Here is a 26,489-nt window from a genome sequence, read left to right as displayed (position 1 = left end):
CGTAGAGAGCATCGCCTGTGTTTATTTTGTTTTTGTGGCGATCGTCTTTTATTGGATTTGAAAGTGGTCTGGAAAACTTCTAGTGATGTGTATGGGAAGGTATGTATGGAGTTTTATTTATATATTTATAAGGTCATAGAAAGTTATAGATAAGAATGAATAATTATTAATATTTAATAGTTTAATTATTAATGAAATATTGCGTGAAATAATCCCATAAAACCTATGTATAATGTAAATAATTCATTTTAGGATAACAATATTAGTACATACTTCTCAAATCTAATATATAAGCTGAATATATATTTTTTAAGTATCGATTGTTTCTATGACATATTTAATGAAACGATTTTAATTAATTTTCGTAATTTGGGTCTTGTGAAATAAAGCATGTGTCGCCCGCGGGATAATCATTAATCGTATCAGATTAAAAATATTAATTATATAATTATTGTTGTATACATTAGGTCTGTATGTTTATGAAAGTTTATATTATCGGCGGATAGGAATATATCTAAGAAGACAATTTGTGACATTTTCTGATGTCGATAAACCTAGCACGATTCCTTGGAGACAACTAAATTTGACTGAACATTCCTTCGTCACAATTCCAGTCACGTAAGGAAATTTCTATAAATTGTAACTAAACAAATGAAGGCTGTAAAGTATTGCATTCTTACAAGCTGTTAAGTCGGTCATAGCGTTGTCATATAGTTTTCCTTGATCGAAATGATATCTTTTTTCAAGTCAGAATCTTTTATAATCTTAGCATTATATACCCTACCATAGGTACTTTTATTTACTAACCAATACTAACAAAGCACCTAAGACTTAATTGTTATTAACCCATTTATCAATGGTCAGAAATAACTATTATTATTATCAGATACAGTGTTAGCATTTTGAACTCTTTCGAGTTTTCTTCATCATTCTAATTTTATGTTTTACTAGTAGACTCAGCCAAGCGTTGCTGTGGCTAAGATTTTTGTTATATTACATAGTAGTAAACTATTCAAGAGAAACGGCAGGAGAACACCAATCCACCATGCTTTTTTGGTGGTTATGCCATTAAATTGTAGCTTATGTGAAACGTTGGTTATTTTGATAAGGATCAATACCTAGGTACGAATAAAGAGCCTTTTCTAGCGGTGTTATTTTAATTAAAAAAATTAATAAAAGGACGCTTATTGATGTGTCCTGAAAAATTGTAATACATCATTTTGTTCTATCATTAATAGTTTTCACAACGCACGCGATTGAAGGAATTTTTTTGTTTATTTTTTTACACCTTGGGTAAGATTATTCAAGTATTAGTAAGCATCCCTAATTTTTTTGAAAACGAATAGTGTAGCTTGCCAACGGTGAATTTTTGAAATCGGTCCAGTAGTTTCGGAGCCTATTCATTTCAAACAAACAAAAAATCAAATCTTTCCTCTTTATCATATTAGTATAGATATCATAGAATAAACAATATATTTTGGGTGGTTGTTTACTTATACAATAATCACACATTAACAATAAAAAATTACCAAATTAAGACGCGATAATCCAAAATGTTATTGTATAATTTCAATGAGTTTACCGCTGGTAGTGTTATCAGTAAAGTTATGCAAAGGATAATAATACTAAATCCCTATGAATTGACAGCCATATTGGATGATAATGGACTATGTAATACATTTCTGACGTCATAAAGGGTCTTAAGGAAAACATTGTTAATGAAAAAACGCTGTTACGGTTAGAAAAGTTACGATGAACAAAAATATTCTCCGTACTTAGCCAACCATACAATTATTTAGTAGATTAATTAATTAAGTTACATATCTATAGATTGTCTAAGAAACTATGGTGAAACAATTTTTTAGGAACTTAATATTCAAATACTTTAATGGTTGTTAGATGATTTTATATTCAAAAATCATTTAATCATATAGGTAACACAATGTACACTTATGATCGTAAAAAAAAGAAATGTATATGAAATACTTCTTACTTTACATTTAGTGCCAGTTCTCAAATCATGGGCGTAGAACGGAAGAGAAGAACTGCCAATAAACTCTCCGCCACTCTTTTTTATCGCCATGTTTTTGTTATTGTCCATCCATCACCAGTGATGGTCTACACCAAGACCGTGGCTCTTCGTGTGCCCTTCGCAAAAGTCGGTAGAAGCAATCCCTCACCAGATAAATTATAAATCGTGTTGAAAAATTGTGGAATTATAAACATGGTCTTAATGGTCTAAGATCCCGATATACAACGACCTTCACCGAGATGCTTATTTAATGAAACGTATTTTATATTTTATTTAATATGTCAATAAATATAATCCATATGGGTTGCCTAGCAAATTTCAGTCTAGAGTATTTTAATTAATATTTTTTTTAAAAAAATTTTTTAAACATTTCACCGGTATGATTATTAGATAAATTCTATACCAATCGAAAGTATGAAGCCCATAGAATATGCAAACGTTAGGTTGTTTTTAATCAATTAATTATTTATGTGTATATTTTTATTTTCTTATAATATCAGTATATTGAACACTTACATACCTACTTATTGTAAATTAGGAAAAAAGTTGCGCAAATACGACTAAGAATCGATCTCTTCTAAACAATAAGAAAGAAAACACAACACAGACATACCTCATCTGAAACTTGGACATTTATCCAACGTTGGTCTGATTTTATTTTTATTTATCGATTATTTTTCATATCTATAACATATAATTAAAGTTTTTTCAAAATTTATTATGCTAAAATGAAAGTTATAACGAGCAAACTTAAATTGGAGGTTTGTCACGCGAGTTTTAAACCAACCAGGCGATTGTGCATTACTATCTATATTTTCTCTGAATATTATTAAGTTTGAGACCATTTTATTTTAAAAACTTCGGTCTTATTATTCTTTTAATCGCAATTAGCTTAGTAAATATAACGCAAATACAAGTTTTAATCATTTAATAGTTATTTAATATCTTTCTACGTCAATAATTACGTGCAGCGACCGTAACAACTAGCTAGATATTCGTCTTCAGTAGGATTGTGTCTTCAAACCTTAGTTGCTTACAAATTGTTTCATCAATCTGCGCTATTAGTTCTTGACTTTAGTGAAGGAAGTATAGTATACATTACATCAGGAATTTAATATCAATATACATGTCACTTTGACGTTTGACGACTCATTGGTCTAGTGGTTAGTACCCCTGACTGCGAATCCATGGGTCCCGGGTTCGATTCCCGGCTGAGATGAACATCGATGTGATGAGCATTTGGTGTTGTGCTCAGGTCTTGGGTGTTTAAATATGTATTTATATGTTTATCTATCTATAATATGTATGTATATCCGTTGCCTAGTAGGTACCCATAACACAAGCTTCACCAGCTTAGCATGGGACTAGGTCAATTGGTGTGAATTGTCTTTAAAAAAAAAAAAACTTTATAGATTGTGTTTACCATCATGTAGACTTTAATTCAAAATGAAAGACTCGGGTATGAGATAGATTGTATAAAGCGTCGTCAACTCATTGCGGTTTCATTACATTAACGTAATGTAATTACGTATTTCGTATCACCTGTACATTTGGGTGCGACTTCTTTTGTTTGTAAATAAAGGTGAATTTTATGGGCTTGGTTGATGATATGTTCCTTTTCATTTTAAATTAATTTATTATCTACAGTATCTTTAGTTAATGGTCATAAAGCACTACAATCTTTTAAAAGTCTTGTGCGATTTTGATCATTGGTAATTAAGTGTTAAGCCTTATGAATCAGGCATAGATAAGATACGGGTTTAGGATTTGTCAGTTTTTTCTTGTTTTTTTTATCAAGCATGAAGCACCCTATTAATAAGAATCTAGCAAAGCAGGGGTTAACTGCATGGCTACTGAACATCGCACTTATAATTAATCTGCACTGATAAAAAAATGCAATTAGTATCTTTTATTTCTAGTCTCATATCAAAGTCTTTTTGACTGGCCTTTTAATTTGGATTTATAAGTGTGCGTCCCAAACATTTTTGAATGTTTGGTCCTTATCACTATCGGACAATATTCTAAATAATATGTAATTAAAGAACAATATAATAACATAATCTTATTCTAACGATAAAAGCTAGGCCACCGTGAAATTGTCACAAACAATAAATAAATATGTTAATTACATGAGATTAAAAAAAAAATCAATAAATTATATACATTATACATTGAAATAAATACCTAACCTTAAACTAAAATATATTTATTATTAAAATATATATTATTTAATTATATGTAATTAAACGTTTTTTAACTCAATGCTTAATGTAGGCGAATAAGACCGACTCTAGATATTGTCTATATACATAAAATATTGTAGACAACTTGATCAGTCTAATTGCCATCGATTAACTTAAGTACTATTTCGTCTCTTCCTATCAAATCGTGTTTGTGCTGTAAAGAAAAGAGAGAGAATTTTTTTCAATTTATTTTCTCGTCTTGAATCAGTAAACCACTGGAGATGACAGCTTTAAATCGGGATTTGCGTACGAACGGATCACTGTAGTTGAAAGAATAATGCTCAATTCGAAACGTGAATTCATCGCAAAACAATGTTGGAATACGTTAGAAAATTGGAAATTCTAAAGACATAGTCATGTATGGTGACGACCTGTCCCGAATTCACGCATTCTAGCGACAATACTTATTAAATATCTTGAAAATATCAAATCTTTTTTCTTAATCTAAATTTAAAACAAATCTTTGTTTTAATTTATTTTATTATTATTTATTACATAAGATTTCATGTGGAACGTTGTGTAAAACAAAAAACTTAGCGATTTAAAAGAGTGGCGGAGAGTTTATTGGCAGTTCTTCTCTTCCGTTCTACGCCCTTGATTTGAGAACTGGCAGTAAATGTAAAATTACAAGCATTTAATGTATTTTTCTTTTTTGACGATCATAAGTGTACATTGTGTTACCTACATGAATAAATGATTTTTGTCTTTTTGACTTATACATTTAGCCCTAACTATTCAGGGATATAAGCATCGTTATACTTTATTTACAAGTAATTTATTACCGGCACTAAAAAACATTTTAATCCTAGAATATTTTCTTTTACAAGTTTGATATCGTAAATTAAAATTATCTGTACATTACATATATACGTAAATAGTATTATTTTTCTATAATTTTGGCGATTTCCCAGACCAATGAATGCATTTTTACACTAATGTTAATAAGGAGGAGGAGGTAGCTATGCAAAAAATAGCAAGAACATGTCGTTCTTCCATCCATACAATCTAAAAAATTTAAAGCTTTTTTTTTATTATGACCTATCTGATAATTGCAATACATTGACACAAAAGTATCACCCAGCCATTGTACAGAACATTTAACAATTGTGATCGCACGCCTCAATCCTGATACAAAAACGGATGGAGCAACTCCGGCCTCTATATTGTGTCATTATTACATCGCAAGTAAATTGAATAAGCCACGGACAACACAATCCCGTTCAATGTAATAAACTATGGAATTTGATAAACTAGTAAATTATAGTTATATATATGTCGACAATTTAAATATTTTTGGTTATTAGTTGTTTTAACGAAATAATATTACAAATATTCATATTTATTTTGTGACAAACTCAATTATAAGGCAAGTGTTTTACCCAGTAACATGTAGTATAATTTAAAAAATGCTTTAAGTAAACAACATATAACTCTTCGGTTCGGATAACGGTTCGATATCCATGGGAAAACTGTTTTATAAATTATTAATACCGCGAAAAGTATAATTATTACTAAAAATGTACGAGGTTAAAAAATCAGGATATGACAAAGCACCTTTTAAAAAAGTTTTGTGTGTCAATTTTATCATATCTTAATCCATTTAGAATTTATGTTTATTAATTGTTAAACTTACAAATAATACAATTATTACACAAAAAAGTTTGACACTCTAAAGTAGTACTAATTAAGTAATACAATTATAAATTCATTTGCATAAAATTACAATATTTTAAAATATAATTTTTTTTGTGAAAAAGCTGTAGTAAATGAAATTGTTCATTAATATTTAATATTATAAATGTGTACGTGCGAAATGAATTGAATAAATTTAGGGTCATCGTGAAATAATGCGTTTACGAACAATATGTCTGTTACGCCTATTGTGTTTTGGGTCAACTCCTATTGAAGTTTCAGGTTTAATTTTAACGTGTTTTTCATCAACAATGGAAAGATTATAAGAGATAAAATGGAATTTGTAAAAACCGATGTTATTCGTATCTGTACTGAATTAATATTTATTTAAATAGTACGAGAGTACTTTGAAATTTGGTCATCTTGCAAACCACGCAACCATGAGTGAGCCCAATTAACATTGGTCCGTGTATATAAATCACTAGAAAACCGTCTCAGATACAAAATCACCATCTATATTATATATATAACAATTGTCTATGAAACGGTCACAGATATATGGCTGCCCCAAGTTAAGTGACTTCATATAAAGTATTTTATTTACGGATTTTGTATTAACATAACACATAACAGGATTTTCAATATCCTTTCATAATTGTGTACTTTCAATTTTGAACTTTATAAAAAACTACTTAATCGATCATATCATAAAGAAACCAGTGCTACTATCTTTTAAGCCTCAGATTTCTGTACCTTTTACGTAGTCATATTTTTTTCTAGAACGCCTTGGTTCGAACCTACGACCACAGGAATAATTATTGCGCTTCATTTATTGCATTCAATTATTGCTCTGGTATGTACAAGAAAATGGCATCGTACAAATGGGCCTAAAAGGCTCACACCCCGATGCTACTAAGCCAACATTGCTTCGACATAATAACATTGACTGTATCTATATAGATATATTTACTAGACATAAATAAATTTCCTAAGCTTAAAGAAGATTTAGGTAACAGTCGGAAGATATCGGATCATTGAATAGTGTTCTAGCTAATATTTTTTCCATTTCGGCTAATCCTACAATCGTTCATGCGTAGCGTGTGATAAACTCTCCCTTGTGACTGGATGACGGATCGATCTAGCGATTAGTCACTCGATAAGTTCATGAGAAATGTCTAAATGGTGTTTTATATTGCGTGTATAAGCTGTAATAGCGTTCTGTCTTTGTTACCTGTCTTCTACAGTTCTGCTCCATCAATCTCGTGTTCATTATACGTATAAATATAGGTATTGTGCATACCCTTTTCAGCTAGTATTTTTTGTATTTGTGCTGTGGAACATCCTTGACAAAGATTTTACTCATTTCACAAAAGAAACCTTTTATCTCATTCCGTCAAACTGTATCTACGCTTTGATGGAAAGAGACAGATGAGTACTTCAGTTAAAAGTGTGCAATTGGACTGATTTAGCTTTAATCAATAAGAATGATAATTTGTTTTATTCATAAAAGACTCTATATTATATTTTATGAATGTCACTTAATATTATATAAAACGTTTCTTATTAAATAAAAATAATAAATACATACATAATTATCATTAAATGAATAAAATCCAAACTTTGATGTAGGCACGCAATAATATAAGCTATTACCAACCAAAATAACTATGACGCGACCTAAATTACTTGCTTTTAGTCCCCGTAATTCCTACGAGGTTGTCATTCTTTCACAATTCATATATTTTAATGTGATGCTAATTGTGTGTGTATTAAGCTCCGACATCCAAAAATATGTCTAATAAGTACTTCTTATATGAATATACTAAAAATAAATACAAATTTCAAGATAGGTGGTTCGTTGCATCCCTTGATGAAACGTGAAACAGATAAAGGAACTAAATCCCGTCTAGCTAATTTGCGTCTCGTTTGCTCTTGTAAATCTTTACAAATATAAAAGGTAACTTAATTCGACAGTATTACATTACATTTTAGGTACCTATATATATGTCCCCTCCAGAAATGGGCTGATAAATTCAAAAGCTACTGAACTGATCTTTGTCAATTAGACTAACCACGAAGTTAGTCACGAGTCAAACCAAAAATAATAATCATTTTGACATGTCTTTAAGTTTCGCAGAAATTGTGGATCAAGATATAAACATAATTTAATCAAATCAAAATCATTTATTCATATAGGTAACACAATGTACACTTATGAACGTCAAAAATAAATACACATTAAATGCTTCTAATTTTACATTTACTACCAGTTTTTAAATCAAGGGCTTAGAACGGAAGAGAAGAACTGGTAATAAACTCTCCGCTACTCTTTTCAATCGCCAAGTTTTGTTTTACACAATGTTTGTAAGGAGCTGCAACCATTACACCATGTTCCACAAAGCAATATAACATTTATTTTACAAAGTTTCAGTAAAAGTACATAACTATTGATTATTTATTTCAATTGCATTTCTGATGACATTTCAAGATCTCTAACAACAGTTGACGGCAAGTAAATTTATCTAGGTCGATACTTGCAATCTGAATTGAACAATCTGAAGATTGCAGCTTGGAATTTATTCTAAGGCTTTAGGGAAATATTTTACATATATTTTGTAACAAGATTTTCAGGAAAATTTAACAGCCTTCACTGCCTCAAATAGCTTTTGAATTCCTAGAGATTTTTGGAATTATCGCTTCAAAATTAAACGTTTTTTTGACACAAACGTTCCGTTATACGTAAGGCTTTATGGAGGAATATTGACAGCAGGATTCTAATGGAAATTATTAAGACTTCCCACAGACTTACCTGAGGCTTAACTTAGTAAGAAAAAATAGCTATAAATATTGGCATAGTTCTAAAGTAAAATTCTACTTGTGTCCGAAATAATATGTTTGGTCACATAATCAACTTTGGGGGTCTAACCAGCAGGTGTAAAAAAGTGAAAGAATCAGCTGGTGGAATGGATTAAGTCGAACGTTGAACTCAGGTCTATATTATACTTAATAATCATAATTATTTTATTATAATTCAATTTTGAATTTACTATTATTTTGAACAGTTGTGAGAATAGACACTTTCCGTGTAAGATAAGATATTATACTTATATACTACAATATCTTACTTGTAATTTTGTTAAATTTTTATATCATAAAGCAACAAAGTGTAAATAAATAAAAATAAATAAAATCTTATTATATAATATCACTCCTCTTTTACTGTGAAAAGTATCCTGCTATGGAATTCCTTACCAATTGATATCAGACAAGCTCAGTCTTTAAATTTATTTAAAAAGCTTCTTTTTGATGATTTTTTTCTGCCTCGTAATAAGCTACTACTTATATATATTAATTATTGTGACTCAGTTAACCTTTTGATTGGCATTTAAATTTTTGTTTATACATATTTTTATTTTTTTTTTCTTTAGATTTTACTTTACTTTATTTTAGTTATAGTTACGTGTTATTTTGAGTTTTTTTTTGTTAATTCTTTCTGCACTTCTTGTACTTTACCCTCTGTAAGTGTTTCTTTTTTATTGTTCCATATTAGGGTTGCCTGGAAGAAACCGCTTGTTACCGATAAGCTCGCCAGTTGCCTTATAACTAATGTAACCTGGTTCTTAATTTTATTTTTTTACATGTATGTTTTTGTATAAGGTAATAAAGTGTAAATAAATAAATATATGATACAAAAATAAGTATTTCAAATAGAATTGTTTTCGTTAATTAATACCAACATAATAACCATTACTAGCTCCCTTAATCGCTGAGCCGAAACGCTGTTATTGAAGTACACGCCAAGCAATTTTGTTTTGGCAATTTTTCGTTATACGTCGCGTGACATACGTGCGTGATGGCGTGTTACCTTAGTTTGTATAAACATATACCTAATATGACATGTAGATCACGTCGTATTGAAGTATTTTTAAGTTCACACTTGATTTGACTTTGAAAGTCGGAGTTTAAAAGACAATACCAGAATGAGAAACTTAATGATCACATTTCTTCAAACTATTAATAGTTTGACTTAACTATTTATTTTTACTGCCAATATTTATTAAATTCTGAATGGTTATTAAATTTAAAAATTCAATATTAAAAAAACAAAATTGAATGTGTATTATTCTTTTTAATTGAAAAATATAATTTCTTTATACAGAGTCGTAGTTACTAAAATATATTGACGTCTGACTTGAAATTCCTCGAAATAATAGCGATAAAATCCAAAATAAATGTTTGAGTTCAGGCCTAATCTGTTGTAAATATGTAAAAAATATATACTGCACAACTTAAGTTGTATTGTTATTCAAATTTCACTCTATTAATCGAAAAATACACTAGAAATCGCGCCTCTGTAAGTCGAAATTTCAGCAGTTAAATCGTAAGTCCTTCTTAAGTCGAAAACTCCTTTACTCGTTTTTTTTTTTCATTTCCATTTACATTCGAATTATAGAGATTCCACCGTATATGTAAAAGTATTTTTATATAATAGCGTAAATTATAATTTAGAAGTAGAAATAAAATCATTTTTTTAATTACACTGTGATTTTGTGAGTAATTCCGTACGTATTTTATTACGTACGTATTATATTTGCTACACTATAATTTACGCTAAAATATTCTGTATTAAATAATATAACTACGTAAATATAAAAACCCTTGGTTTTACAGTACTTATTAGAATGAGAACCGTTTTGTCACAGCACTGCGTCAAAGATAGAACTACAGGAAATGAATAGGGCACTTCAAAGCGGCATTTATATTCAACCCCTTAGAGCCTCCGAGTAAGGAAGTGAGCATGAAACTACTGCAAAGATAAAAATATAGTACTGTTTGCGTGTTTAGTCTGCAATTTTTCAAATGACGTAAGATTACAATAGAAAGATGGATGGCTGATCAACTTATTAATATCGTGCCCATACTCCGTTGTCCATTTTAAATACGAAATATAATACATGTAAATGCTTATTTGTAACAAATAAGTAGGCACATACTTAATAAATTATTTAATTAGTTAAAACAAAAAAGGGAGATCAACATTTTGTAAACGTTCTTAATTAATCAATAGTACATCACAAGTGACTCAATTGTATATTATTGGGGATTAAGAAAAAAATTAAGATGTACAACGAAATATGATAATTTAAAAGGGGTCAAAGTATAAAACTTCTGAATTGTTCGCTTTCAGGGTTGTCAGTTCAAAATGGAGACGAGTTATTTCAAATAATACTAACTTAATTTTCAAATGTCATTTTGTCTATGACAGAGACATTACATGATTATTATCCTTTATTAGTCTCGTAAACGAGTAAACAAATTAGGCTTTCACTGATTGATCATACTAAGATTAAATCAGCTATAAATTAAAACCTTGGTTAAAGTGATTATGTGATAATTATATAATATGTTATTATTTATAAAGTACAAAATTTACTTACTTTTTCAATTAGAAGTTGATATATATTTTAAGTCTATCTTTAATAGTTACATTTCATAATAATTATTACAATATTTAATTTACGTCGTTATGAATCAATTAGAGAACTTCTTTTGTTAGTCGATATTTTGAAATACGAATTTAATCTATGGGTAAGCGATGCTCTGTGGTTTATGCCCGGCGTTCGTGATTACGTTTTGGCGGGAAGATTGACGTGGTATTAATGGTGGACAAATAGATTTTACTACTATGTGATTTTATAATTAATGTTTCAGATATTTGAATTTCTTTGTTTTCTATATCTGTACAATTAACTCATTTACAGTTAATTCCGTATTCCGTTAAGTGAGGCGAATTTCGTAGTAATTTGGAAGTTATCTACAATTAACTGCAAAAATGTTCCTTCTTCTAACTTCTTTATACGTAGGTACTCGTTATTACTTTTTATCGAAAATGAAGGTCACGTAAAGTAGCCTCGATTCCCGTCTTACAAATAACTGACACATATTCAAAGGCACAAAAGACCAGTCACTCTTTTCATTTACTTAAATCAGGTAAATAAAACTTAATTTAATAGTTGCCTCAATGTAAAGTATTTAAGGGTTATTCTTTGCTGACCATTAAGTGTAGATAAACATTTTTAAAACAGTTTGTGAAATCTATTGTAAATTAATTGTAACCGTTTCAGCAACGTTATTTCTTTCTTAATTTTTCCTACAAAATGAACCATCATTAATATATTTATAAAATATTATTGTTATTGTAGACTTTGGCTTATTTATGTTACTAATGAGTATTAGTAAATTCCAAAGGCAAACCTTTGTCAAATAAACGGTGACACGAAAATTGAAAGCTCTTTCTCGCCATTATGAGAATATTATTTGCTATTTAATTATCGAAGACGGTTGTTTAGACGCAATTGGCGTAAAATAATGAGTATCAGAGCAATTACTTTTGTGTGAAAATGAGCAAATGAAACGAAAATGGAACATAAAATTGTTGCCATTTTGTTTCTTATTTTTGTATGAACTTAATACTAGTTCAATGTGACATTATATCACAAACTGATAACATTTGTTTGAATATTGAAGAAATTAAAAATAATATTGAATATTGAATTTCGCTGTTTCAAGCTGTTTGCATGACGATGAACTTATAAAACTTTTGATATTTTTCTTTCAATCAATTTTCGCTAAATCAATGCTACTGTTAGATTATTTAATATTGTAGAGTATTTTTGTCTAAAGGATTTTTTTTTTCAGATACCAAACAGCGGAAGGATGATTATGGGTCATCCATTTCGTGGAGCGCTGTTCATGTCATTACTACAGTGTTTGTTCCTGAGAGGTAATTTTTTGATAACGTAAAAAGTTTTCAATTTGTATTGTTTGAGACAAGAATATACATTCAGCCTTTTAAAGGTTATTTTAATAGGTAACCATAGCTTAGGACTCTCAACTCTCAGATGACTTATTAAAATAAACTCAATGCTTTTGGGTCTAAGCCTAAAACATCTAAGTAGATAACTGTTCCTAAAAGGCCGGCAACCCATTCGCAAGCCCTCTGGCATTGAGTGTAAATGGGCGGCATGGTATCATTTAACATCAGATTAGCCTGTATGCCCCCTGTACTATAAAAAAAACGGAGGTTAAATTCCAAAAGTATCATAATACCAAAAAAATCTTATCTAGATGATGCTTTCTCATAAATCAAAGTATTGTATGAAGCTTGTGTATTTATTTCATTCCACTTGACTGCTTTTGAATAAACGGCCTCAATAAGGGCAAAAAACTTGGCATCCCTTTGTTTAGGGATGTTAATAATGCTTAAGCTGTCTTTTTAACGTCTCTTTACACGAACATTATATTTATTAGAGTATAAATAACTATTAATGGATGTACTACACGTTTATTATTTCCGTATAATAGATGTTTCTATTCATGTTTGTTTAGTCTGTACTCCGTGACTTTGTTCACGTGGAAATAGGAAAGCGTATATTGAAAGATCAAAGCGTGTAAAGATCATGCTTCTTCATCTTCAACGTTTTATCCTATTAGGGTGTAAATAAAAAACGTATCAAATGTAAAAATTCAATCTCTTAAAAAATAAACATAATTATTTTCACGGTTTTCCAAAGAAAATGATGAAACCATTTAAATTATAAGAACAAAATATTAAATTAAACGAAAACAAAATTCCAATATATTTACTAGCCGCCCCCGCGAACTTCGTATCTCCTTAATGCCTAGCCTACCTTTTTATTACTTACCAACATGGAACATTTTCTTGAATGAAAACTTTTTAGGTTTTTCTGTGATTTTTTCTCTATATAAACCTCAGAGTTCAAGTTATAAGTTCTTAACTAACAAATAAAAAATAGGGGTTGAACGTTAAAGGAAAATTAAGAATTGTATGTATTTTTGTATGCTGTATCATAAAAAAATAGACTAAAAAATAAAAATATTTTTTACACCACCCCTTATCACTAAGGGGTTAGAAATATAGATAATAGCCGACTCTCAATCTTACTGAATATGGATAAAAAATTCATAAGAATCGGTCGAGCCGTTTCGGAGTATGGGAACGAGCAACGTGACACGAGAATTTTATATATTAGAGGATTTACTTTATACATGTTTCTTGGCATACATATAAGGTATAAGGAATCAATTAACATATTATTATTATATCATTTAGCGATTCAAAGGGGGAACGCTGCCAGTATCTTCGGAACCTTGCCTAAAGGGACTCCTTAATCTATATATATAAAAAGAAAATGGTGTTCGTTTGAGGCTCTTTCAGGCTTAAACCACTGATCGTATCGACATGAAACTACCACCATTCGATGCGAAATTTTTCCTAGATGGTTAATTCCAACGTTCCTTCATTTTTTTATTTCTGTTTTACTTTTATGAAAATTTTTCCCGCTAATAAAAACAAAAGAGGCTTCCTAGAACCTCTAAACGTCAACATCTGTTAAAAACTCGATTTTCGAAATATTTCAATTTTCTTAGCGGGAAGTTAAAAAGAAGAATAATAAAATTATGAAAAAAAAAAAATAATGAAACATAAAATTTATTTTAATTCGTCCAGCAAAGCGGGCGCGAAACGGCTAGTAATTATAATAATTACATATTTTAGTTTATGTTAAGTTTAGTTATTTATTTCAATGTATATTATTTTATTATTATTTTTTATTCAATATTAAAGTGCATTTATATATTAACATATTTTTATATATCTCAATAGCCAACTCGGGCGCAGACTACCCAGATTCAGTCACAGAAATGTCGTCACGCCAATTTCGAGCAGAATACCTTCAAGAGTGGCAAGGGTCACACGCACCCTATTTCGACCCAGGCACTCCAAGAAATATCACCGGATTGGTCGGTCACCCAGTGCGATTGCTGTGTCGTGTAAAAAACCTACAGAATCGAACTGTAAGTATTTATACACGCTTTATATTAGCTTCACCTGTATGTATGTATGTATGTAACCGACTCCTTCGGACTCGATTTTGACCGATTTAATTCAAACTTTGCGCATCTGTCAAAGATCGATGACAATGCAATAATCCGAAAAAAAATGAAAAATAAAAAAAAAAATTAACTAAAAAATAGTTAAAAAAAACTAAAAAACACGCTTTTAAAGCACATCGGTTTCACTGAACGCCTCCATATTACTCTCAGGCACACTACCTCTGGATTTAAGAGTACAAGAGGAAGCTACTATGTATGAATCCAGAAGGGGTTTATCTCCGAGTGGATTAGAGGATCTTAAGATAGAACGAAGGTCATCATTTAAGGATCTACCACACCCTGCAAAACAAACAGGCCTACATTTTAACATCGTTGATAACCACGAACGGCTGGATAACGAAGAAATCCTAAAAATGTATACCGATGGTAGCAAGACTAACCTCGGAGTGGGCGCGGCTTGGTCTAAATGGGAAAATGGAAGCGAAACGGAAAATCTAAAAATCAAGCTATCACGACATTGTACTGTATACCAAGCTGAATTAATAGCCATCCGCAGTGCAGTCGATGATGTCATCAAAAACAAAAAACATGCCGCAATTTATAGTGACTCACGCGCGTCCCTGGTAGCCGTCACGGGCGAACGCTCTCTAAATCCTCAGGTAGTTGAAATTCGTCATAAGCTAAGAACAAGCCGAGAAAAAGGCATCAACATAGACCTTCATTGGATTAAGGCCCACATCGGTATACCGGGAAATGAGAGAGCGGACGCCTTAGCAAAGGAGACGGCGGAAACATTGGGGACAAAAGTGGATTACGTAAAGATACCGCTTTCTTACATCAGGAAAGAGGTTAGACAGAAAACGATATCGGAGTGGGACAAACGGTACAAAGATACCCATACCGCTAAAACAACAAAATTCTTTATAAGTAGTGTTATAGACGGGTACAAAATTATTAGACAAAAAAGACCTAGCCCACAAATGATGCAGATCTTAACAGGACATGGGGCGTTTGCTGAATACCTGCACAGATTTGGCTTAAAGTCAGATCCGTCGTGTACGTGCGACTCACAAACGAGTCAGACAGTGATACATCTCATTGTAGAATGTCCTGTATTCGGAGCCTCCAGGTGCGATCTCGAGCAACAAATCAATACAAAGGTAACAACCGAGCATTTACCGGATATATTAAAAAACTTCAGATCGCAACTGGAAGATTTCTGCAGTAAGGTAGTGAGATGTGTCACTCGCTGCAACAAGAGCGTAGCAGAGGTGAGACGGGCCCCCACTGGCCCATGAATATAAAATAGAAATATGTGTATTTTTATGTATGGATATATATGTATATTAGGAAATCTCTTAATGTATATATGTATGTATATGTTTCTACAAAATATATGTACAAAATAAGGTCCCGCACCACAAGAGTCGGGGATAGTGGGAAATTTATATTAAAAAAAAAAAAAAAAAAAAAAAAAAAACACATCAAACTAAAATGTGAAAAATAATTTCTAATTTAGGCTGAAAATGGTAATGAACAAAAAATACTGGTATTATTGTGAAAAAGCGTGGGGCGCTCGGTGCCATATTTTTCGTCATTCGAGCTAACACTTTATGACAATAAGAAGAAGTGACGTATATAATAAACTATGTATATACAATAAGTGGAACACTCCTATAGTGGTTTAGGAAATTGTGGAGGTGATACCATCTGTATCACCTCCACAATTAAGCGTTTTTAAGGCACTTTTTGCCGCGCAGCTACTATGTGGAACCAGCTGCCCACTGAAGTATTTCCGACCCAATTCGACTTAGGGTCCTTCAAGAAAAGAGCGTACCAATTCTTGATAGGCCGGCAACGCTCTTGCGAGCCTTCTAGCAATGTGAGTGTCCATGGGCGATTAAACTAAGACAAGATGACATGGAAAGTAGGCTACATAAAAAATCATACGTTCATCATAATATTTTAAGACAAATATTTCTGTATAAGTAAGTCTAAAAAGATCTGGGGGCACGGCAGTACGCCCGCCAAATCAAGCAAAAAACCGACACGGCTGTCGCATCCCTTTCGCGAAGCATTTCAGGCCATTTTTGACACCCTTATAACTTCTTTGTCGGTAAAATTAGAAGCCTTTTCAGTTACCAAGCTGGCATTTTATAAACACGGTATTTTTCAATTTTAACCAGTAGTTAAATAATTACTTACTAGTTTCTTAATTTTGTCACTCACTCACTGACCGAATGACCGACCTTATATGTTTAAAATAAATAGATAGAAACAATCTAATTTAATATGTATCTCCATTGTGATTTCGTGGCAAAGTCAAATATATTAAAAACATATAAGATTAATAATATTAATATGGTCAGGATAAGATGTTGTTAGGTTAGCTTATTACGTAATAACTTAAGACATAAGGTCCCTTAAGTAGGGATTGAATAAATAAACTAACTTGGTATTACATGGACCTCACAACTTTTACGCTAGGAGAACTGCCTTGCGATTCTGTAACTCACTTTTCGAACTCGCACAGCGGTTTTCGCAGCGGCGCGGCGGTCGCGCTCAAATCAGCCCTGCGATTCTGTAACTCACTTTTCGAACTCACACAGCGGTTTTCGCATCGGCGGTCGCTCTCAATTCAGTAGTGAAGCAGTCATTATACGATTTGGCATTCTGATAAACAATAAACTACAAGCTCCCTCCTTATCAGAAAACCGCTGTGCGATTTTGAAAAGTGAGTTACAGAATCGCAAGGCTGAGTTGTAAGACTTCTTTTTTTAGAAATTATGTTTTTTATTGTCATTAAATTTACGTCTAAAAATGACAATTCACATACAAAACTTACTAGATAACGGGATGGGCTCACCGCTATTTGAAATGGAAAATGAAAATAGCGTCATCACGATTTCTTTTCAGTCCAAACTTCAGTGAAGTTTAGCCGCGGCTCTAAAGGACTTGTTTGCGTTAAGTGCTGACACCTAAAATTACTATTTTACTTCGAATGCGCTGAAACGCTTGAAACAAAATTGTCGCTCTCTGCGATATTCCTATAGGTATATTATAGGCAAAGATACTGCAACCAGATATCAAATATCTAAGACATGTTGTTTGTTATAGTAGGGTAGTAAAAACAAAAGTGAATAAATGATAAATATTATCTAATTATACGCTTATTGTGGTAATTGGGTACTAATGACATTGAAATAAATAAAGAAAATTCAAATGTGTTTATAATCGACGTAGAGAATATTATTAGTGGAAATTGTATCTATAGCTAAGCTAACCACTTGAGGGTTAGAACGCACGAGCTCAGGCTTGAGAAAAATACACACTAGGCTTACATTGCTTCGAGCTAGTGTAAATTGCCCAAAAGTCTATCCAGAAACATAAGCAAGGAGTTAATTACTTACTAATTCATCTATCATCTTTTACTGCCTTTGCATTACGAGTCTGTTTATTTCCATAACTATAAAATTTAAGATCGGGCCAATTGTATAATTCATAAATATACTCCAATACGCTTCATAGAATAGGATAATCAAACGAAAGTCGTTTGTAACGAATAAAACATACTCTAAAGCTTCAATCAAGACCCATTTATTTTTCTATCAATATTTATTTTATTAAATAATATAAAATAAAATATAATAAACAGTGAAGTATTTATTGAACAAAAGGTTATTTTCATAACGTTTTTTTACAAGACAATATATATACGGCTTGCCTGGTTCTTTGAGTAGCAGAGGGGATTCCTGGTGTGACTCTCGTCCCAGATATTGGTGAATGCGCAAAAGCATTTACTTCATGGTTACTAAAAACTGTATGCGCGTTACAAATTATGAAATCGTTCTAATCCCGTTTTGTGGTTAATTAGATTATGCTCCAAGGCATAAATTCCAATGTTTTCAAGCAGTTGTTACACCTAAATACTTAAAAATATTAGTTAAGAACTGCAGTGGTTCACAATTTACAGAAACAATTTATTTATTTATGTAAATACTTAGTGTTTTATACAGAAAAAATAGTGTAGTCACTTTTGTGTTCTGTATATGCGTGGGTCTATCTAAATTCTAAATAAATCAAAATCAAATTTCAACAACAATGATTTATGTGTATTAATGACTAGGAACTTGTAAGATACACAGTAAGTAAAACATATAACGAACAAAATTAATTCTAATTCCAAATAATTTTAATAAATTTTCGAATAGCCCCTCCTAACAATCAAATTGCCCCATGGTTGAGCGTGGACCCCACGTTGGGAACACTGGTCTAACCCGTTGCCAGGACACAAGTCCTTAATGTTATATTAAAATGTAGCATTACGATAGTACTGTATACGTTACCATGATGTTCTTTTTCATATAAAATACATTTTATAACGCCAAAAACAAAAGATTTTCTGAATAAAAATAGCAAACGTCCAGCCTACGAACACGTACATAAAATCGTTCAAAACGTGAAGAGCCTTATTCACTTTATATTTATGATTACCCCCCGAGATAGCGATCGTTCACTGTTAAGTGCGCACTTCGCCATCTCCATTGATAATCCCGATACCTTCAGGATAATGGGATATCTAAAACGCGGGGCTTTATATAAACTTTATTTCCCAGAGCCTTTATTTATTTCTGAATATTGAATTGAAAGTGCGTTCAATTAATGTTAGTCATAGTAGAGAAACATTAAATAAGAAGTTATGACTTTAGTTATTAACTAATGTTCTTGTTAATTTCAAATTTATTTATCAAATAAGTTATATATAATAACACTTTTAATAAGTTATAAATTCGATAACACGTATTAAAGTAAAGTTTTCTGTTGACGTTCATAAGTGTACTTGTTTACCTATATAAAAAGTTATTTTGAGTTTTAGTTTGAGTTAAAATAATTATGAATCTCATCAATCAGTCAAGATTTATTTTGGGAATATTTATAACTAAAATTAATTATACCTATGATAATAGTAGTACTATAATATAGTGTTACCGAATTTATAGTGTAATTATTGACCACGATTGCTGTAAAGCACTCCAAATGTTGAGTTGTGCAAATAAAGTCGGGTTGTTAGAGACTTTTTTTATTACTGTGAAGTTACTGACAAAACCAAGGACTTAATATTCTGCTGATACATCTTAAGTAATAGGTATAAATTTATATTTTAAGACTAAAGTTTTACCATAATCAATATAAAGTTAAAACATAAATTATTACTTTGGTTCATATATTTGCATATTATAACCGTTTTCTTATCGACAAAGTCATTTAATTAATTATAATTTATTCTCATTAAATTCAACTTGGAAATTTTCTTAGAAAATGTTATCAATTGGTTGAGCGAATAATTTAAAGGTTTAAAATTAATAGAGAAGTCATTATTACGACGTAAACGTACACACTTTATTATAGTAAACAGCAATTTATACAGCATGATTTGTTTGGTAGGTTTAAATTTTTTGTACGAGTTTTGTGTAAGAAAACGCTTATCGGGAGAGAAATGGATAAAACTAGAGGTGGGCGCAAAAGTAAGGCTTTAAATTTATAAAAGGACACTTAGACTTATCATAAAGATTAGGTATCAATGGATACGTTTTCAGAAACTTGTATGAGCCCTTGCTAAGCAACTTTATTATTTTATTTTATTAATTATTAATTTTAAAAAGACACACTAACTAAGCACATACTGACACTTACAGAGAACACACGAAAAAATACAATACATGCGTGTGTGAGAAATGAAATAATACAACAAAAATAAACGACAATAAACTAGATGAAGACATATAAATATTAAATCAAATATGCAATTCAAAAATTGTATATTTTCTTCTTTGCAATTGTTATTGGTGGGAACAATAGCAAACTTACGCCATCTCATAATTAATATATTGTTAGACTAAATCCTAAGATTTGAGAGATTTTGATACGAACAAAGACAAATAACTGATCTACGTTTGCCGCAAGCAAAGTTTGTTACAACATTTTGTAAATTGAAACCTAAGAGTACATAATATTTGACAAATTATGCCATAACCTAATATATAATACGTCTATTAAATTGCGTAAATACGCATTTGCCAGTTAAACTAACCAAAATCCTTACATGAATATTAAATAATTTATACAAAATTATAACTGTGTCGTATTCAGTGATATTCGTTAAACATTGAACTTAATAATTTCCATATTTTGAACTATGAGGAAACCTTTATATTCAATTTTGTAAAACACCGCTCTAGCAAAACTTACTCTGATGACTTTATTCAACTTCGTCGGGTTTCAGCTATCTCCAAGTTTTCTAACTATTTTATTAGTACAGCACATTTCCGAATTTCGACGCCATTTAAATGAATTTAAATCTGTCAAATGTGATTCATCACTTTTCTTCGACTTTGACCTGGACTTCATCGTTAAAGTTCAAGAAATTATATTGTATTGCTGTTTCCGCAGCGAGTTGAAGACTTTAAAAAAATTTAAAGTAACACCACACCGCGTTACTCGCGACCCCTAGCTAACAAAGAACCAAAAAGAATTTCCAACTTTGGTTAAAGGTTCTTACATTTTCGAATATACTTACGTAAATCATAAGTTTGGTAAAGTAATAAATGGTAACATCGACGTATCATATTTATATAAAAATTCTTACAGCGGTGTTTACGCTCAAAATTAATATTATTTTATACAAATATTTTACGCAGCGTATTTATTTATAGAACTTATAATAAAGCCACAATTTACTCTACAAACATAAAATCTATATTTATATACCTATGTCTTACAAAAATGTATTCCTTCTTGTGACCTATGCAGCGTCTAGTCGAGTTCGTTTTGTGTTTATTCACTTGATAAATAGGTATCGTGGGTGCGTCACCGTGACATCCACCTGCTAACAGTGGGCCGTTACACGTACACATCAGATCAGCGCTTTGAGGCACAGCACAAGCCGCGCTCCGAGGAATGGGCGCTTCGTATCCGCAGCCCACAACGTCGTGACTCCGGCCAGTATGAGTGTCAAATTTCTACCACACCACCTATTGGACATGCCGTTTTTCTCAATATTGTCGGTGAGTTATTAAATTCAATTCTTCTTGTCTCTAGTATACAGGGATGAACCAAATCAATCAAAAATATCTAATTTATTGCTTAAAAATAAACGCTTTGTTTAGTTCTTTAAAGAAATATGTATTTTCAATTATTAAAGGAACGATACCTTCGTATGAATTAGAAATTATCGCTGTGACACTATGGTAAAATACCACATGTTTTCTCTTAGAAGTTATAATTTAAAAGAATGATGAGTCTTATCAGTCATGTCAAAGGTTCACTCACACAAGATTGTGGTTGGATTAAAATACATATGACATTATAGACATGATGGGACAGATATTTAATTTTCATAAGAGGCAGATGATGAATACCCCATTTTTAGACTCACTTATAAAGTTAATAACTCACTTATCAAGTTATAAATTCAGACTACCGTTAGTAAATTAAATCAATAAGACATCTTAATCAACGATTTTCCGTTATAGAACCAGAGACTACAATATCAAGTGGATCAGAGTTGTTCCTACAGAAAGGATCAACTATCAACTTGACGTGTACAGTGAGGCATACTCCAGAACCACCTACGTCTATTACTTGGACACATGGAGAACAGGTTTGTTACATCAAACTCCATTAATCTTATATCCTAACGACAGATAATTACTATCGGAATAAATATTTTACTATTTCGTCAAGAAAAGAGTCGGTTAATAAGTTTAAATTAATAACAATAGCAAAATCTCGTTTTCATGATTTTATTTTACATTTTATATTTCATCAACGTAATCAGTTGCCATGAACTCGTTAGTTAGAATCGACTCACGGTGGGGGTCTTCCCTCAGAGATACGACCTCCAAATGTTTAAAAAGCGAGTGTACTCCTCCCTCAAAGGCCGGCAACGCACCCACTTAAAATGGGTGTCTATGGACTGCGAAGACTGCCCTTTTTGATCGTCCCGCAAGCTCGTTTGCCCCCCTATTATATAAAAAACAAATTAATAAATGGAAATAAATGTAAACCTATCTAGTCAACATAGTTAATGAAACATATTTTCCTTATAATTACAAAACATACAGTAATTTATTTTCGTATCACCTCGAATTCCGCCCACCATTAATCAAATTAACCTGAACTCTCAATCAATAATTACGTATTAATAGAGTATTGCAAATTGAGTGCTTTGACGAAAACAATCATTACACATAGGAATAGTTAATACACTTCAATCACAATTGTATCGCTTAATTTAGCATGAAGCAGATTGATATAGAGTTAATTTGTTAAATTGATTCGTTAATTTACCCTATTTTAGAAATGAAATTATAAAATAGTAAGTGGTGCTTATTCCATTATAAATCTTGCATTCACTAATATTTTATTGGCAAATTCAGCCTCCTGTACCTTCGCGTTACTATAGTTACAATTGTTGACATGTGTGCGATTTTCATCCTTCAAGTCATGCGTTTAAATTATGGTTAATAATAATAATAATATGTTTTTATTTGCAAAGAAAGTGGTACATTTAGTTTGATTAATTATACAAAAAATAAATTATGAAATTATTATTAGTTATGAAACTATAGATTTTTCTTTCTGCGTGCATATCGTGAGGAAGCCGATACTAAAACTAAACACGTCTTTTAGATACAGTTATTACTCGCTTATTCAGATCGGTATTAAAATAAAAAAGTCAAGTCAAAATCATTTATTCATATAGGTAACACAATGTTCAATTATGAACGTCAGAAAAGTATATATTAAATGCTTCTAATTTTACATTTACTGCCAGTTCTCAAATCAAGGGTGTAGAATGGAAAAGAAGAACTGGCAATAAACTCTTGGCCACTCTTTTTAATGGCCAAGTTTTACAGAAATCTAATGCCTCTGAGATTATTTTTTCTATGTACTATCCTAATTTAAACGGTTTCATAATTAATTGGAAATGTTTAACAGCAAATATTGTATACGAGAAATTTAGTTGTAGAAGTTAAACACTGAAGCAAATTGTTGAAAATTCCAAACTTATGTTGGTTGCGCAGCTCGGATTGCGGCTTTACACAATAAAATTCAGCTCCGAATTAACGCTTTCATTGTAGCTATTTTAAATTTGAAATGACTAGAATGTTTTACTTGTAAGCTGAAAATAAACGCTAATATATTGTGAGACTATTGTCATTGGTTATGGTTTTTACTTAGCTTCTAATATGACTTCTATTCGCTAAGGTGATTCGTATGAAAATGTTTACAAGGCACCAATAAGGGTTATATTTCATATGCCAGTTGTATTTCAATTTTCTTCTTCACCATACTAGTAAGTGTCTATTGCAGTAATAAAAATTGGCATAGCCAGAATTTGAACTCACTAGCTCAGGGTTTAGAGTCGTACACAATGTCGTAAACGGCGTTGCTTTAAATTAAACCGCTTTTGAACATTTGTAGAAGTATTTTGTGAGAACCAGGTAACAATATTATGCCATATAGCATAATTATATATATTGTGAATAATTTGATAATTTATCAAATATATAAAATGCTCGTGTCACGGTGTTTGTAATTAAACTCCTCCGAAATGTCTCTACCGATTTTCGTAAAATTTTCTGTGGATATCGGTTAAGTCTGCGAATCAGACAACATCTATTTTTCATCTCGCTAAATGTTAAGGGTAACCCCTAAATTTAATTTTTAGACAATTTTTTTGTTTTTATTTTTTATGATAAAGCATACAAAAATACAAACAATCCTTAATTTTTCCCCGCCTACAATCACCCCTACTTTTATTGTAGTAGATAGTTATTTTTATTGATCTATAAAATTATTCCTATAAATATATACATGGCAAAACACCGTTTGCCGGGTCAACTAGTAATATAAAAATATAGCTTTAGTTTTCATTATTATAAATATCCTATTATACTGTACCTATTGTATCATAATTTAACGAAATAATAAATTGACAGGTGATAAATTTCGACTCGGCGCGTGGAGGGATATCGCTTGTCACCGAAAAAGGTTTGAAGAGTACAAGCCGGCTCTTAGTTCAACGAGCGAGGGGTTCTGACGCGGGGCTCTACACTTGTGGTCCAAATAATGCTCCGCCTGCTTCAACGAGAGTTCATGTCTTATCTGGTAGGTTGTACTTCAAGCAATGGGAAAAAATAAAAAAGTAAATTACTATAAGGCTGTGTTCAATGTCAGCGATGCAATGTGCTACTCGAATTTACACACAGCTAACACAGCTTTAGTCTTAAAATTCTTTTTCGGAATCATAGCAAATATATTCACTTTTAAATTCCAAATTTATAAAAAACGTTACCTTTTTTCGTACTATTATTTCGTTAACTATTCGATTTTACATATTGTTCGAGATAAGTGATCGCGTTGGAGTCTTTTCCTATCGCTTTGGCACTTCAATAGAGTAACAATTGTTTATTTATTTTTCATTTGTTTAATAATGCTTTCCAATATTTTTTTTGAACAGTATAACAACAGTGTTTTTAAGCTATTGCATAGATTTTACCGCGGGCTTTGAGCGTGGCGACTGAATCAAGAAATTCCGTAACGAAAAAAACCCGATGACGTAATATTGGTGCGGCAAATACGTGTTAGAGTGGGACAGAACGCATACTGCGCATTCCCATCTCTCTGATCGGAGACGTAGCGTGTGCGCGGCCGGTGCAGACGGTACGCGTAAGAGTGAGACAGACTATATAGGCGTTTTAGTCTGAGTCTGGTGGAGTGGTAGATTGAAATATTATCAAAGAAAAAACTTGAATTAATATCAAAGAAAAACAAATACTGCATAAATAATAAATAATTATAACTGCATAAGTTGATAAAAAAATGCTATGCAATAGTTTTACCGCGGCAGTCCCCGAGTGCCACACGTTTTTTTTTAACATATTTTCTATTTATAGGTGAACACCCGGCGGCCATGCAACAAGGCTGTGCAACATCGTCATTAGAAATGTCAGTGACATTAACATGTATAATACTTATTTTATCCATTAAAATACCTTTTTAGTATACAATTATCGTATCAATCTAGTTCAAAACGATACAAATCTCAAATTTGGTCGTGTTATGTACAAAGAGACAAATATTAACTCATAAGTAAATGTTTCGTGCATGTAAGATAAGATAAATAATACATATTTTTAATTGTTATATTTAATTGTATATTACGTCATAATAATTTACGTAATAAAATCGCCCGCGACTTTATTAGAAGTTAACACAAATACTAATCACAATTTAACATATATGATAGGTGTTACATACATATGTGTGACGACAGTTTCAGACACAACATCCTACGCTGTGAGACCACTGCAAAGCAATCGAAACATGAAATTATGTAAACGTTAAATAATAAGAAATTTTATTTTAACTGACTCCGGTACCACTAGCAATGTGGTTTAAGCGTGAAACCCTAGTTCCTGAGGTCGTGCGTTCGAATCACTGCTGTGCACCGATAGAATTTTCTTTCGCAATTAGCTACGGTGAAGGGAAACATAGTGAAGAAGTTTGCAAGTCTAAAAACCAAATATCCATGAAATCTGTCAGACAGAAGGCCATCTACTTGTCTATAAAAAATATAATATATTTCATTTCATTTCATT

At 31.4% G+C, this 26,489-nt stretch overlaps 1 protein-coding gene across 1 annotated transcript; it reads left to right on the top strand.

The window, feature by feature from the left end:
- LOC125055588 (igLON family member 5-like) lies at positions 1 to 26,489 on the top strand. Its single transcript, XM_047658044.1, has 7 exons — positions 1 to 99; positions 12,607 to 12,691; positions 14,594 to 14,784; positions 21,677 to 21,887; positions 22,356 to 22,483; positions 24,828 to 24,996; positions 25,785 to 26,489. Exons 2-7 carry the CDS (start codon positions 12,625 to 12,627, stop codon positions 25,889 to 25,891), a joined length of 873 nt encoding a protein of 290 aa, XP_047514000.1. The 5' UTR covers positions 1 to 99; positions 12,607 to 12,624; the 3' UTR covers positions 25,892 to 26,489.

The sequence above is a fragment of the Pieris napi genome, chromosome 13 (genome assembly GCF_905475465.1).
Source record: "Pieris napi chromosome 13, ilPieNapi1.2, whole genome shotgun sequence".
NCBI lineage: Eukaryota > Metazoa > Arthropoda > Insecta > Lepidoptera > Pieridae > Pieris > Pieris napi.
This window is presented reverse-complemented; position numbering and strand designations above follow the sequence as displayed.

Coding starts and splice junctions, on each gene's coding strand:
- LOC125055588 (XM_047658044.1), top strand. CDS start 12,625: ATGATTATGGGTCATCCATTTCGTGGAGCGCTGTTCATGTCATTACTA. Junction 22,484..24,827: donor CTTGGACACATGGAGAACAG/GTTTGTTACATC, acceptor ATAAATTGACAG/GTGATAAATTTCGACTCGGC. Junction 24,997..25,784: donor GAGAGTTCATGTCTTATCTG/GTAGGTTGTACT, acceptor TTCTATTTATAG/GTGAACACCCGGCGGCCATG.